Source organism: Arachis ipaensis, chromosome B4, assembly GCF_059453495.1.
Source record: "Arachis ipaensis isolate K30076 ecotype BB chromosome B4, ASM5945349v1, whole genome shotgun sequence".
NCBI classification, from domain to species: Eukaryota; Viridiplantae; Streptophyta; class Magnoliopsida; order Fabales; family Fabaceae; genus Arachis; species Arachis ipaensis.
In genome coordinates this window covers 116,015,645-116,030,883 of record NC_142439.1, presented here as the reverse complement: position 1 = coordinate 116,030,883, position 15,239 = coordinate 116,015,645, and the positions used below count along the sequence as shown (strand labels likewise).

Below are 15,239 nucleotides of genomic sequence, written 5' to 3'. Positions count from 1 at the left end.
AACTCCAAGACACAGCAAAAAAGTCCTCCTAGTTACTTTGAAGTCTCATTCTATATTTATTATATTTTCTATAACAATATAAAACTTTCGTAGCGAAATACATAGAAATTAAATTCAAATTGATGTTATTTAATGATTTAAATGTAGTCACCATCTTGTGACAAACTCAACTAATAACTCCGGAACACACAAGCTCAAAAAAAAAAAAAAAAAAAGAAATGGTTGTTTCTCTAAAACTAGGAATAATGATCATTGTTGTAGCACAAACCCTTTTGATTTTCATGGATGAATCTAGTGGTGTTAATTCATACCCTTGTGATTCACATGATGCCAACATTGTTGATGAGACTAATATTATGAAAGTTAATCTCTCAGTGTACTATGGAAGCCTTTGCCAGCCATGTTCAACTTTCATTATTAAGAATCTCCAGGAAATATTCTACAATGGTCTTATCAACATTATCAATCTCCAACTCGTTCCTTGGGCCAATGCTTATATCAACAATGACACTAATAATTCCATAATTTGCCAGGTTTTGTGTTTTAATTTGTTTAATTTCTATTATTGTACATATAGAAGTATTTATGTTATGCTGAAAGAATTAAATACTGTTTTATTATATCTGACTAGATCATGAAACTTCCTAAGAATTAATCAGAAATTTTTGTGAATTTTGATCATGATTTCCATTTGCTTTGTATTTTTAGTGTTGTACATTCAGTTTGTTCTTTCAATATGCTTTCTAGGAGTCTCTTTTCTTTTCACTTTAAACAGGGGAAACATTGTTCAAGCTTCAAATTTTCTAACAATGACTTTTTATTTCAATTTTCACAATGTTTTTGAACATTTCTTGTTTAATTTATATATTTTTTTATTCTTTTTTTAATATTTCACTTTGTAATAGAATGGCCCAGATGAATGTGAGCTTAATTCGGTGGAAAGCTGTGCCATCAACATTTTGAATGATGTGGTGAGTGCACATGATTTGTCTACAATTAACCTGAAGATAGTAAAAATAAAAGGCTTATTGTTATTTATATATAGTTTCATTAAATTTTTAAATTTTTTTTTATAAATTTCAATTAAACCTTACTAATTATTTTCTGTTAAAATATAAAATATTTTTGAAATATTTATTTTTAAGTTTAATTTTAATACACTGATAATATAAAACGTTTTATACAGTCGTATAATCTTAATCACATTCATTCTTTTGGATGACCATTTACTCGATTAATGTAAAAGGTAGTTATTTATACTGATGTAGCATTACGTAATTAGATGCATGTGTAAAATTACACTGTTAATGCATAAAAATTAAATTCTTTTTTTTTTGGATGCTAAAAAGAATTGTGAAATATTTTATAAATAAATATTCTATAATTATGTTTTTTTCTGAAATCTAATAACTACTAAAAATTAATTAAAAATATTTATTTAAAAATTTTTAAATTATAAAAACTCAATTAAAATTTTGGTAAAATTTAAGAGACCATCAGAGCAATTAAAACAAAATGAAACATGTTCTAAAAATCTTGTTTCAATTGGATCATAGCTTTCTAAAATAACAAATTATTTATTTTATATGATGCAGAACAAATACTATGCTTTGATTGAGTGCTTGGAGCTTCTAGCAATTGAAAAAAGACAAAAGAATTGGGAGGAATGCTTCAACACATTAGGTTTGCCTAATGCTCCTATTCTCAAATGCCATAACACAGGAAATGGAACCGAGGTTACGATATGTTTCTATCCATTTATAAATATTAAACAAAACAATTTAGAAGAGAAAGTACTCTATAAAAGATGTGTTTTTTTTATTTTTTTTAAATGATTAAATAATTTTTTTGTCTCTATAAAACATGGTAGTTTAAAATTTTAGTTTCGTTAAACATTTTTTATATACATTTAGTTTTAACAATTTTCGAAGTGAAATTAATCTTTAATATCATATTCTATATATATGTATACAAATCTACTTTATATTTGTGATTCAAGTATAAATATTTAAAGGTCACGGTTGAAACGGAATTGAGTAAAATATATATACATACTATAACAAGAAAAGCACATAGAAGTATTATTATTATGGAGTGTGTTGGACTCGATATTATAATTCCTCATTTTATCTAATGGCATAAAAAAGATATAACAGTGTATCAATAAGTATCAATGTGTTAGTCAAGATATATAATAATAACAAATATGATGTTAGTCAAGATAGTAAATATTTTAAATTTTAACAAAAAAAGGTTTGGGTTTGAGTCTTTAAAATAGTAAAAATATATTTTTTTATAGGTTATATATAATAATTAGTATTTCAGAAAAGAAAATTTGTATACCAAACTTCTCTTATATCCCTTTTATATATATATAATAGATAATAGATAAATGTAATTCAATATCCACTTTATCTATGATGTTTTAACATTAAATTTTAATTTGAATTTGGCCTATGCAGCTTGGACGAAAACATATTAATGAAACTGCACTTCTTCATTCACCTCACACATTGTTGCCAGTGGTGGTGGTAAACAATAAATCAATTGGAAAGGTTTTTGTGCATTTCCTTCATTTTTCCCTTAGCTTTCTCATTGTTTCTATCAGATAATGAAACTTGAAACATATGAGGAATACTTGTATACCTTTTTAAAAAGAGTTCAATTAGGCAGCTAAATTTTTTAAGTTAATATCAATAGATATTTTACATTAATTTTTATTTTAATTTTTAAATTTTAAATTCTAAATACTAAATTCTAAATCCTTCAAAAAATGAGTTAGAAAATAATTTTACAATAAAAAAAATTAGCTTATATTGACTAATTAAAAAGTAGTTTTTATACTTATTTTTTAAAAATATTTAATATGTCCTTTATGAAGAATAAGCACATCCTACATATATATAACTCTTAATCTGTGGTTTGGTTTATTATTGTTTTACAAAAGTTCTCTTAAGTTAAAGTTTATTGCTTGTTTCATTCAGGAATATGAAAATTTCACAAGCTACGTTTGTAATTCTTATAGAGGCTCTTCCATGCCAGAAGCATGCAAACATCATTAGAAATGAAATAAAAGGCTATACACTATGCTATGACTATATGAGCCAATCAACCATGGCCAAGCTCTCAACAGAGAAGATGTGCAGTAGTAACAAAAAAGCCTTATAATATTATTTTATTTTTCTATAGTTCACCCTACTAGTACTAGGCAGTGAAATGTCACCATATGTGTAATAGTTCTGGGTATTAAGAAATCAATGACAACAATTAAACAGGGATAGCATATATTAATATTATTATTTGTTTCTGTTGTGCATTTTTTTATTTTATGCCTAATACGGTAATACCATTTTCCCCGTCTTATATGGTCCATTTTACATGATCCATCATATCCATATTATTATATGACTAAACAATTCTTTTTTATTCTTTTTGGGTTGTTACTGAAGTGTATATTACAACTTTAATCATAATAAAACCGTTGGCCGTTTAATGGTTAATAGTGTGGGACACAGTTACAAAGTCTATAGCAATGCTAGGATGAAATTAAAGTTGCTACAATGTGTTAATCATCGAGATGAAACACACTTCTGCTGAAATGTGCTATTTGTTTACACCCTTTTTCAAATGCACAAGAAATGAGTTTCTTTTTATAAAGTATGTGTCAACTTAATATATGAAAACATTAACACAAAATATTCATCAAATTGTAACGAATCAAACTATTATCTGATTCTAGGCATAAAACAATCCATGAAATTGAATATCTAAAGGTATACTCTCCTGGCTAACTAGTCAAAAAATAAACATTGCAGGATTGTCATTCATGTTAAATTAGCATATAACATAAATTCTTACACCATTGAACAAGTGACGACATGATTCTATGATAGTATGATGTCACTCAAAGTTGGGAAATTATATAGTTACAATAATCATCTGAAAAACAGACATGTTTGTTGTTTAACACAAATCTGCACTTATTCTTTTCCAAATGTCACTACATACATCAAGGGGAGTCATCATTGATGTGTCATATTCAAACTTCTCGGCTGCATTTTTATCCTTGTCAACAATATCTGCAATAATGATTAAGGAACAAGCATATTTTGCATTCTAAAGGACCTAAAAAGGAAGAAAGAGATGCAGGAACAAAGAATAGTAAACTCAACAAAAGGATACAGCCTGAAATTTTGGAGGGATCATCCAAGTCTGGTAAAATATTTGAGACACAAGCATACATTGAAAGTAGCTTCCTGAAACACAAGAGAATAATGCAATTCTTTATGTTCTAATCTATATGGAATTGTGTATAAGACTATAAGTTAAGATTTCTCACTAGTTTATAACAATTTACTTACTCTTTCCTTCGCTTATCTTTGTCAATTTTCAATAAAGCCTTCTTTCGCTCTTGGACAGAATTTTGCTGCTGCATTAGTTCATTAAACTCAACCCCAATGGTTGTGTTGAATCAAAATAGATGGTAAGAACTAAGAAGATATGTCATCCAGAAAGTCGGCAATCACGAGAAAAACACGCACACACGAATACACAATTAGAAATATGAAAACATCTAGACACTTATCTAAATTCCTCTTTCAGAAAGTTCTCTTTCTCAAGTTCCTCATCCAGCTCTCTCTGAAGAAGGTCTAGTTCTGCATCAGAAGCACTCTCACATCTAGCTTCCTCTTTTTTCTGCTTGCATGCATCTATCTTTTTCTGACAATCTGATTCGCATACAAACTAATCAACCATACAGCTAGAAGGCCCACTCATCATAATTATCATGAAATAGATAACTTGAATTCGAATGGGGAGATATAAAATAGAATTGGTTGTAATGGAGTTCTTTCTTCAATCACAGAGAAGGCACAAGTACATATTAAACCTATTAATGAGTGAATCAGAGGCAAAGATTATAAAATCTAAGGAACTTGCACCTTTCCATGTAAGATTGTCATAATTTAGACTGAACTTATATTGTATATAAGTAAACCATAGAGGCAAATTTGCTAGCTTTGTAAAATAGAAAGACATTGCTTAAAACTTATGCTCTGCTTTTAAATGAATTATATGTATGATATTGTTCAAATGTTCAAAATCATAAGAAAGACTTGTGAGTTGATACCAGAAATTGAAGATCAACATCTTCATCAAAGTTGCAACATTAGCAGCTACGACATCCGAGGTAACCAAATAACCAATGTACATACCCCTCATCATCATAAAATGAATTTTTTGAACAAAATAAAATTCTCAAATTCCCACCTTTTCTCTTTCTACCATTGCATTGCAAAATTTGAATAGTACCTACTAAAATGGAACAAAATCGCGGCACAAGATGAGTTAAAAAGAACAACAAAAATTGGAGGAATGAAAAAGACCTTGGAGCAAGTTGCGGACATGGTTGAGGTCGGAATTGCAGGTGGAAGAGAGGGAAGTAGTGCGTTGGAGACATAGAGCAAGGTTGTCGATGTCGTGCTGATCCGGCAGAATCTTGACAAGGTCGTCGCACCAGGAGATCAACTTCTCTACGTCGATGGTTCTAGAAGGATCCACCATTGGAAATCTGAGTGGGAAAAAGGGAAAGGTAGTCTCTTCTGTGCGTTCCTCTTCACAATACCAAGAGTAAATAGAAATTAGAAAACAAGAGACACAAATATATGTTCTAGCAGGAAAAAGAACTAGGGGTGTCATTTTTTTTCATAAACTGAACTGAACAAACCAAACTCTCATTTTCACATAACAAGCTCTCTCTCTCTCTCTCTCTCTCGCTCTCGCTCGCTCGCACGCACGCACGCACGCACGCACACACACACACACACAGAAGTCCGAACCCTCAAGTTGTCAAATTTGAGATACTTTACTTCACTTTCAAAGTTGATCAAGTATGGATGGAAGTCCCGAATTGTAATTAAAATCATGAGAAGAATTAGTATCAATTTTGTAGTCAAACTCCTTGATTCTGGAAAATAAATTACATATCAACACAAGTTTCAAGTGGATAGGGAATCATCCATATTGTGGCATTCTTAAATATTTCAATATATTTAAGACTCCACTGTGTTCTTTTGTCCTTCTTATTATTCTTAAACATTTCAATATATTTCATGCTATATATATGCCCAGAAATTAATTAGTGTCATGATGATGCTACTACATCATTGTATTCTTCAACATTCTTATTCATTTCAGCGGACCACAGGAAAATATAATTACATTACACATACCTTTACACAGTACATATTACTTATTATTTAAGGCCCAAGCACTGATGTCAATTATTTAATTTGTCAAACATTTGAATCGCGGAGTTTGAGTTGAACAAATCACCAAGCATGAAGAAGTAGTTAAAAACAAAATCAAGAGGCTACAAAAACCTGAAGAAGTGAGATTCTTACTGTTTATGCAGCAGCAGCTACCTAGCTTTCTAAAACAGTAATCATCCACGAAAGGTAGAAGCTTTGAACGAAATGGAGCATACCCAGATGTAAGACGGCTGCAATTACTGTCTCCCCTGGTTCCAATCCTATTAAAACATAAAGATAGGACAAGGGTAATCAACGGCAAATAGAAAAAGAAAATATGGATGAACTGCATACAAAACTGTACAAGATAAAATAATAACTTGAATGCCAAAATCATATTGCACTTGCAGCAGCTTTAAACCATGATTTGAAACTTGTTCTTGCTGGAAAATAATGTGTATAATTAAACGAAACTAAGAAATACAGAACGCGGAGCCCGTTCCTAATGCTCTCCAATCCGGAAGTAAGCAACGAAAGCGGCCAAAGAGGTGTGCTAGGGTTTAGCCATTGGTAATGGTGCACCGTAGCATCATGGGAGTTTTTTATGTTTGCAAGGTTCTAAAAACCGAACCGGTCATCAAACCACTCCGATCACTGGTTCACTGGTTTACTGGTCCAATTGATTTAATCGTAGTCCAACCGGAAAAACCGTTTTATAATAAAATAATAAATAAATTATAAATAAACACCCTAGTACATACTTGTAGTCTAACACAAACTTAGTCATTCCATAAGAAAATCATCACCATCTAAAGCAAAATGCAATTCCAATCAATGAATACTATTCAGTAAGTCAACCTAATCATTTAATAAGTTAATAAGTTCAAACAAAATGCAATTATAATCATTTAATAAGTTAATACTATACAATCCTTACAACTGAGTAGCAAGACCTCTTTTGCAATTAAGCTCAACCTAATCACTAAACCAAACCTTCTCAAAACACAATAGTTATCAAAATTTATCACAATCTAAACTCATATCTAACAAACAGCTCAAAACTCCAGGCCATCAACAAACACCAACACAGGCAACAAAGATCAAAGATATCATCAAATTGAAAAATAAAATAAAACAAAATAACGATCATACCTGACCACACCCAACTGCACAAATCTCCTGTGTGGTGAACAGAGCATATTGGAAAAGAAAAAATGGAAGAGAATACAATCCCCAATTGGAAGAGAATAATGAAAACATTCAGCATATAATGACTGAGGCAGAAAACAGTCCCAACAGAGCATATTGGAAGAGAAAAAATGGAAGATAGTCACAATCTAAGCAAATGCTTCTTGATTGGCAGAAAATATTATTAGTATGAGCAAATGCCTCTTGATTTATATTATCATCCATAACTGAAATTAACAGTTACAATCTAAGCACAAGATTAAGAAACTAACTCCTATAAGAATTAAGAAACCTGTAATTCAATTCCAAAGATTTATTAACGGAAATAACATGTTGATAGCAAAATCGCTAATCAAATGCCAAAGTGACATTCATTTTTGTTTTCAATAATGATTAATTACAAAACTTCTTTTATGATTTTGCAAAGGAATGGCCACAAAACCCCACATATAATGAAATCAAATTGTAATTAAAAAGAGAACACAGATAGTAGTAGAGATATAATGCTTCTCCTACAGAAACCAAATTCCAGTAAATTCACTAAGCATCAATTCAACAAGCCCGTATCAATTTATCACAAGAATCAGTATCAATTTATCATCAAGAAGTAAGCCAGTAACAGACTTAATCAACCAAGAGTCCAAGAACAAGCACTGACTGATTTACCTTCGGCGAGGGCAGTGAGCAGAGATTTGAGTTAGAGCGACGGACGACATATCATAAGAGATCAGAGTTCACAAAGACACACAAAATTAACTAATTTTTTTTTTTTTAACAAAATCATTCTGAACACATTAAAACTAAATTAACCAAATCACATTTTCTTATAAACAACTGATTAGAAACAAAAAAAAAGTAAGCAAGAAAAATTAACTAACCTTCGGTGGTCTTCGAACGAGCAGAGTAGGAAGGAGAGGGAGCAACAATGTGACGTGGAGAAGCTGGCGGCAGCGACGAGCACACGACGGACGACGAAGCTGGACCTGGCGATGGAACGGACGACGAAACTGGACCAGGCAAAGAAGCTGGTGACGCGCGAAGAAAAGAAGCTGGCGAAGAACGGCGGGACGGCGGCGGTGAGAAGAACGACGGCAACAATGGAAGCTAGGGTTTGTCACCTTTTTTTCTTTCTCTGAGAGAGGGAAGCTTGGTTGAAGGTTTCAAGGTGACTGAGAGCAATGGGCGGTGGCGTGATTCTCACTCCCTGCGGCGGTGGGGAAGACTTCTGTGACCTAGGGTTGTGATTTGGGGGTGGGGGACTGCAGCGCAGAGGAATGGGGGTGACTGGGTGAGGACCGAAGAGAAACTGGCGCGTTCTTTTTCTTAACAAAGAAACCACGTCGCTTCAAGAAATCCGATGGGGTCCCGATTCAGTTCGTCCAGCCGATTCAATGATTTTTAGCCAATTTTTAAAATGGTAAAGTATTAAATTAGTCTTTGGCCATAATTCTATTTTGGTCTTTAAAGTTTAAAGTATCCTATTTGAATTCAAAAAAAAATTCATTTAGCTTTAATATAGTGTCAAAGTTAAATAATTAATGAAATGTCCTACATAACAGCAGTATAAGAACAAGGTCGATAATTTGGAGAACAAGTACAAATTTCAGAGGCACAAAATCAACCGTGAATGTATTAATATATTTATTTATCATTCTCTTTACTTCTATAGAAAATATTTCATTTAAATTGTAAGAAGAATGATAAATAAATGTATTGATGCATCTACGATTGATTTTGGGCCTCTAGAACTTGTACTTGTTCTCCCGATTATCGATATTGTTGCTGTCATGTATGTAGGGTATTCTGTTAATTATTTAACTTTGATCTCACGGTGGGACTATATTAAAACTAAAGAGGTAATGACCAAATCAGTATTCGAAAGATTCAAACGCTGACATTATGGTACCTCACTATTGTTATTGACAAAATGGTCCTTAAAAGAGTTTAAAATTTGACAAGCGTACCCACGAGTTCGCCGGAGCACATCTCCGGCAAGTACAGTGCTGACATGGCTACTACATTTTGATGACATGGCAACCCCCCTCCCCCACCCTACTTCCTTTCTTCCTTTCCAATGCACTTCTCCTTCTCCTTTTCCTTCCCCCTCCCCTTCCTGAATGCACTCTCCCCCCTCCCCAACCCTAATCCTTCCCTCCCCTTCCCTAACCCTAATCTCCCATCCCCAACGCACTTCTTCCCTCCTCAATCAAAAATTCCCCTTTCTAAACCCTAATCCCCTTTCCCTTGCCCCTTTGAATTCTAATCCCCTTCTCAACACAGTGTCTCACACTCTCAACTCACTCTCCCCCAAAATAGCAGTGGAGTTCAACCTTCTCAGTTTTACAGAGCTAGTGTCATCGACACCGCACTGTCGCCATCTCGTCATCGGATCTTCTGCGTTCGCCAGTGTCGTCTATCTCCTTCATGGCATTGCGTTGTCTGTGCGTCTTCACCGCTGTCGCCTTCACTGCTAGCCCCCAGTCGCTGCCATGCCTCCTCTGTCTGGGTTCCATTGTGTCGTGCCCCTCTGTGTCTGGTTTTCTTCTTCTATTCTTGCTTTGGTGGTGTTGTATTAAGTTTTATTTTATTTTGATTATTGTATATGAATGTGTTTGTTTTCTCTGAGTTTTATTGTTATTAATTTTTTTGAATGATAATTTAACCTAAAATTTGGGACAATTCATGATTTGGGACAACTCTGTTGATGTTGAGGTTGTTATTGCTGTGAATGGTGGTGTTGAGGGAGGGAGAGGGGAGTGTGCATTGGAAAAAGGGGAGTGGTGGAGATTATTGTTGCTGTTAATATTAAGGCTATTGTTACTGCGAGTGGTGGGGTTGAGGGAGGGAGGGAGGGGTATTGTGCATTGGAGAGGGAGAGTGGTGGAGGTTGTTGTTGCTGTTGATGATAAAGTTGTTGTTGCTGTGAATGGTGGTGTTGAGGGAGAAAGGGAAAGTATACGTTGGGGAAGGGGTTGTGATACGGCGGAGACTACGATGGGGGAAAAGTGTGTGTTGGGGATGAGGGCTGCGACAGGGGGGAGAGGGAAGGGGAGGGAGTGTGCGTTGGGGAGGGAACCTTGGGGGTGGGTTGCCAAGTCACCAAAACACAATGGCCACATCAGCATTGTGCTTGTCGGAAATTTGCTCCGGCGAGCTCAGGGGCACGCTTGTCAAATTTTAAAATCTTTTAACGACCATTTTGTCAATAACAATAGTGAGGTACCAAAATGTCAGCGTTTGAATCTTTTGGGTACTGATTTGGTCATTACCTCTAAAACTAAATGAAACTTTTTAGATTCAAATAGAACGCTTTAAACTTTAAGTACCAAAATAGAATTACACCCAAACGTAGGGACCAATTTAGTATTTTACCCTTTTTAAAATAATAGTTTTTGATGTTGAACCGAACTTCATTGGTACCTAATTCGTAATTAGACCGATCGGATTGGCCGGTTCAATCCAATTTTCAAAACCATCGATATTTGGGCTTTTGACATTCATTCAAATTAGAAACCAGTTTTTTTATGGTTTGGTTTTATAAAAATTGTGATCTCAATTTGGTTATTTTACTTAATTTATTTAAAACAATTTCAATTCAGTTTGATTAAACTAATTTCTTCTAACATCCTTAGAAAGAACCGAGTTAATATTTAAAGTGGTTTCTGAACTTGCAGTTGAGCCTCAATATCATTCCTGAACTGAAAATTGCCCCAAATTTATCCCTGAACTTAACAACGGTCGTTCGTGAGATACTTTCCGATGACGAAATGATGACGTGGTTGGACGGAAGCCACGCTGCATTGGTAAAACATTGTTGTTTCATTTTTGCGCCCAAATAGAACATAAATGATATCGGAAAGTATCTATTTGGGTGCAAAAAAGGATAGGATGATGTTTTACCAGTGTAGCGTGGCTTCCGTCCAACCACGTCATCATTTCGTCATCGGAAAATATCTCACGAACAACCGTTGTTAAGTTCAAGGACAAATTTGGGATAATTTTAAGTTCAGGAACGACATTGAGGCTCGACTGCAAGTTCAGGGACCACTTTGAGTATTAACTCGAAAGAACCACTAATATAACATGAAGAACAAGAGTGCATACCTAAATTTTTGTAGGAGGCGGCGTTCGTTGCGGTGCCAATAACAGAGTTTTTAGGCGATGGCGGATGCTGCTAGTGGATAAAACAACGGAGGGATAGAGAGAGAGAGAGAGAGAGAGAGAGAGAGAGAGAGAGAGAGAGAGAGAGAGAGAGAGAGAGAGAGAGAGAGAGAGAGAGAGGGGCATTGAGATCGGGTAGAGTGACTCAAAGAGGTAGGTATTCATAGGCAATTGAATCCAAAATGCGATGCGGAAGTGGTAGGATATTTTGGCGAGTAAATAGCTATTTTTAACCATGAAAGATTCGGATGCTGACATTTCTACTCATGAAAGACGAAAATTAAAGTTATACCCATGAAAGATGGGTTTTTGCAGAAAAATTATTCAATTCCTAAAAAATTAAATAAAATTTTCAAACTACCCTCTAATATAACCTAACTCTAACCTCTAATTTTATTTCACACCACTACTCTCCCAATTCCAAACCTTACCACCACTTTCATCCTCAACTACTGCTATCACTGTCACCACCACCGTCATTACCACTTCATTTTCTGTTCTATCATCATATTCCACTCGTGGAACCACTTCTATTTCTCACCATACCATCTAAGAGTAATAGAAGAAAAGCAAAACCAAACCATCATCAATCTCCTTTCATACCCTTTTGCATGGAACCACCTTATCTTTTCGTTAAAGCCACCTTCAAAGCTTCTTAAGATTGCACTCTTTATCAAGAAATGGCCTCAGGGATCTCATGCCGGAGGGCTCGAATGCCATGCTATGACTCTCCATATTGTTCTTGCAAAAAGTGGCCAAGAATTTCACATATTCACCACTTCACCAGGTTCCTCTACTATCCCGAAATCTGAACTTGAAAACTTGTATTTTCACTTCTCAAAATCAACACCAAGTAATTACCTTGACCAAGCTTTAGTTTGGGAACAGTTTTAGGAACAGAACAAAATAGGGTCACCATTTAACATTGTTCATACTGAAAGTGTTGGCCAAATCAGAGGAGAATTATGAAGAATAAGGCAAAAGAGAAAGCGAGGTTAATAGTGAAGAAATTGGAAAAGATGAAATCTTTGATATGTGTTCTTTTTCTTTGCTTTTTTAGGTACTTTTGATTTTGGAAAAAAATGAAACAAAAAAAATGATTTTTCCCTCTATTTTTACATGAAATAGGATCTATGGTTAGATTTTGATGAAAATAGAAGAGAAGGTACGAGAGATAAACAAAATTTTGGATTTGGTGAGTTCTACGATGTGTGTGTTCTATGTTTTCGATGATGATGATGATGATGGATAGTAGTGGTGGGATCGAACGTGTGTTGAGGTGGTGTCTAGGAGCAGTAGAGGTGGTGCTAGTGGTGGTGGTGATGGCAATGGGAGCAGTGATGGTAGTAGTTGGGGATAAGAGAGTGGTGGTAGGGTTCGGAATTGGGAAAGTGGTGACGTAGAGTAAAATTAGATGTTAGAGTTAGGTTATATTAGAGGGTAGTTGGAAAATTTTATTTAATTTTTTAGGGTTTGGATAATTTTGGCTACAAAAGCCTATCTTTCATGAATATAACTTTAATTTCCGTCTTTCATGAGTAGAAACGACAGCATCCGAATCTTTTTATAGTTAGAAATTACTATTTACTCATATTTCGGCAAGTACATGATTATCCATTTTTTAAATTGGTCTCTGAATTTCTCTGTTATCTCTATCTTACGACGTTAAAAATTACTAATGTGACACATTAAGCAATATGATATTAATTATAATATACATTTAACAGTTTTAGTTTTTTTTTATTTTTGTTAAAGATAAGTAAATTTTTTATTCATTGAATAAAACTGAGTCAAAAAAACTTCTACAAGTAAAAAAATGAGATATTTACTATAATTAAATTATATAAAAAGACAACAAACAAAACTTAGTTAATGTATGATATATCTATAATATTTATCTTCTTCACTTATCTTCTTTCTATCTAAGAGAAGATATTCAGTTAAGAAAAAATTATTGTCAAAGATGAATGAGCTACATGCGTTCCATATTAGTTAGAGAAAATTAACAATGAGTAATAGATATTTGTTTCGTTTTTCTTTTTCTTCTAATTATCAACTACTTCCACCCACCATTTTCAAAAGATTTTGTTGGGTTCAAATTGAGGATTTGAAATTTCAATTCTTGCAAAACAGTACTAGAGTGAACACAAGATTAAGTTATAATGCTCAATAAATTCTTCCAATTGCTTGCATCTTGAGCAAATTGAAGAGATTGTCGTTATTCTTTGATGAAGTTTCTGGCTAACTAGTAAGCCATTGCACATCACCTTTTACAAAAAAATCCTATTATAAGCTCACATTTAAGATCACATATTAAAGACTATAAGCGCTTTTTCCAATATAACTCAGACAGAAAAAAATTTGGAAAGCTATGCAGTAGCCTTAACTAAATATCGTCCATCTTTGGTGCCCCTCCAGGTCAGTTGATAGCGTGTCATCCGTCGGTTTAGAAATCCTCTTAAAAAGAATCTCATTGTAAGTATAGTTCTAAACTAACATACGATGGGTATTAGAGTTTAATTTGTTTGTCACGAATTCAAATCAATAAAAATCGGGAGTTTTAAATCTCGGGTCAAAGGAATTTCAGTGGGCTGTGCAGGGGTTTGAAGGTAAAAAGACAAGAAACTAAATTGCAGGAAAGTAAAGCTAACAAATAAGGAAATTGAAATGCTAAAAGACACTCCTGGCAAGGATTGAGAGTCAAGACTTTCTATCCAAGTCATTGATCACAAACATGGCAATTACTTAAAGTTATCGGAAGAAAGCCAAATAAGCATAGTTAATCATAATCCATAGGTCTTACTTGCCACTGGAAACAAGACCAACTAACAACCTTAAATCACCAATCAATATTGGACATCAACGACTTTTAATGTCACTAACCATGACATGATGATTATAAAAAGCGAACCCAATTCATCAACCTCTAAATGGTGAGGTAAGTCAACCAGGATTAATTAATCTTAATCCATAGATCTTACTCATTAATAGAAACAAGATTAATTAAATATCTAAATAATCAATCAATTCGAACATTAGCGATTCAAGGTCATCTAAGTCCTTAATTCCAAGTCAAGAGTGCTAAAATTCTACACTAAAGCTAAATCAAGCATTTTATCAAACACTTGGAAGGCATAAAAGAAAAGCATCATAAATTGTAATAATAATAAAATCTATAACTACCAAAACAAGAAAACAATAACAATAACTCAAACAAGTATCAAGAAAATATAAAACATCAAATTGTATTAAAGAAAATCAAAATTAACAAGAGAGTTCATAAACTAAAGTTAACAAAATAAAGAAACTAATAAGCAAAATTAGGAAAATTAAGACAATAGAACAAGGAAATGTAAACAAATCCACCCTAAAATAAGAATTAAACTCTAAACTAAGAAGAAACTAAACCTAAAATCCTAAATTCTAGAGAGAAGAGAGAGCTTCTCTCTCTAGAATTCTAACCTAAAATATCACTCTAAACTATTCTATGACTCTATCATTGATCCTTCTTGAGTCTTACTTCCATATGCATCAGAAATGAGTTAGATTGGGCCAAACTTGGGCCAGAAATTGCACGTATTTACTTAAATGAATCATGTGTTGCAACTAGTGTGTACGCACAACCATGAATTTCTTCAATCT

General features: G+C 33.6%; 2 protein-coding genes across 3 annotated transcripts; one reads left to right on the top strand and one right to left on the bottom strand.

Annotated features, from left to right (window-relative positions):
• The first annotated feature begins 226 nt into the window (after window positions 1–226).
• LOC107637993 (gamma-interferon-responsive lysosomal thiol protein-like) lies at window positions 227–3,416 on the top strand. Its single transcript, XM_016341202.3, has 5 exons — window positions 227–533; window positions 906–971; window positions 1,596–1,736; window positions 2,463–2,555; window positions 2,985–3,416. Exons 1-5 carry the CDS (start codon window positions 246–248, stop codon window positions 3,060–3,062), a joined length of 666 nt encoding a protein of 221 aa, XP_016196688.1. The 5' UTR covers window positions 227–245; the 3' UTR covers window positions 3,063–3,416.
• A 376-nt stretch (window positions 3,417–3,792) lies between these two features.
• LOC107639695 (kinetochore protein SPC24 homolog) lies at window positions 3,793–8,825 on the bottom strand. Of its 2 annotated transcripts, none has more exons than XM_088485941.1 (7): window positions 8,315–8,825; window positions 6,402–6,529; window positions 5,385–5,612; window positions 4,586–4,727; window positions 4,362–4,463; window positions 4,183–4,256; window positions 3,793–4,079 (listed from the first exon to the last, which is right to left on the bottom strand). In XM_088485941.1, the coding sequence occupies exons 3-7, from the start codon at window positions 5,560–5,562 to the stop codon at window positions 3,964–3,966; spliced, it is 612 nt and encodes a 203-aa protein (XP_088342067.1). In that variant the 5' UTR covers window positions 5,563–5,612; window positions 6,402–6,529; window positions 8,315–8,825; the 3' UTR covers window positions 3,793–3,963. The 2 variants fall into 2 exon arrangements, with proteins under 2 accessions (XP_088342067.1, XP_020977088.1); XM_021121429.2 differs by having other exon boundaries at window positions 6,485–6,529; window positions 8,315–8,814.
• Window positions 8,826–15,239: the final 6,414 nt, after the last annotated feature.

Excerpts from the sequence above, each read along its gene's own strand:
- LOC107637993 (XM_016341202.3), top strand. The coding sequence starts at position 246 with ATGATCATTGTTGTAGCACAAACCCTTTTGATTTTCATGGATGAATCT. Across the intron at positions 972-1,595 it reads TCAACATTTTGAATGATGTG|AACAAATACTATGCTTTGAT; the intron begins GTGAGTGCACAT and ends TATATGATGCAG. Across the intron at positions 1,737-2,462 it reads ACACAGGAAATGGAACCGAG|CTTGGACGAAAACATATTAA; the intron begins GTTACGATATGT and ends TGGCCTATGCAG.
- LOC107639695 (XM_088485941.1), bottom strand. The coding sequence starts at position 5,562 with ATGGTGGATCCTTCTAGAACCATCGACGTAGAGAAGTTGATCTCCTGG. Across the intron at positions 4,257-4,361 it reads AAAGATAAGCGAAGGAAAGA|GAAGCTACTTTCAATGTATG; the intron begins GTAAGTAAATTG and ends CTTGTGTTTCAG. Across the intron at positions 4,080-4,182 it reads TCCCTCCAAAATTTCAGGCT|ATATTGTTGACAAGGATAAA; the intron begins GTATCCTTTTGT and ends TCATTATTGCAG.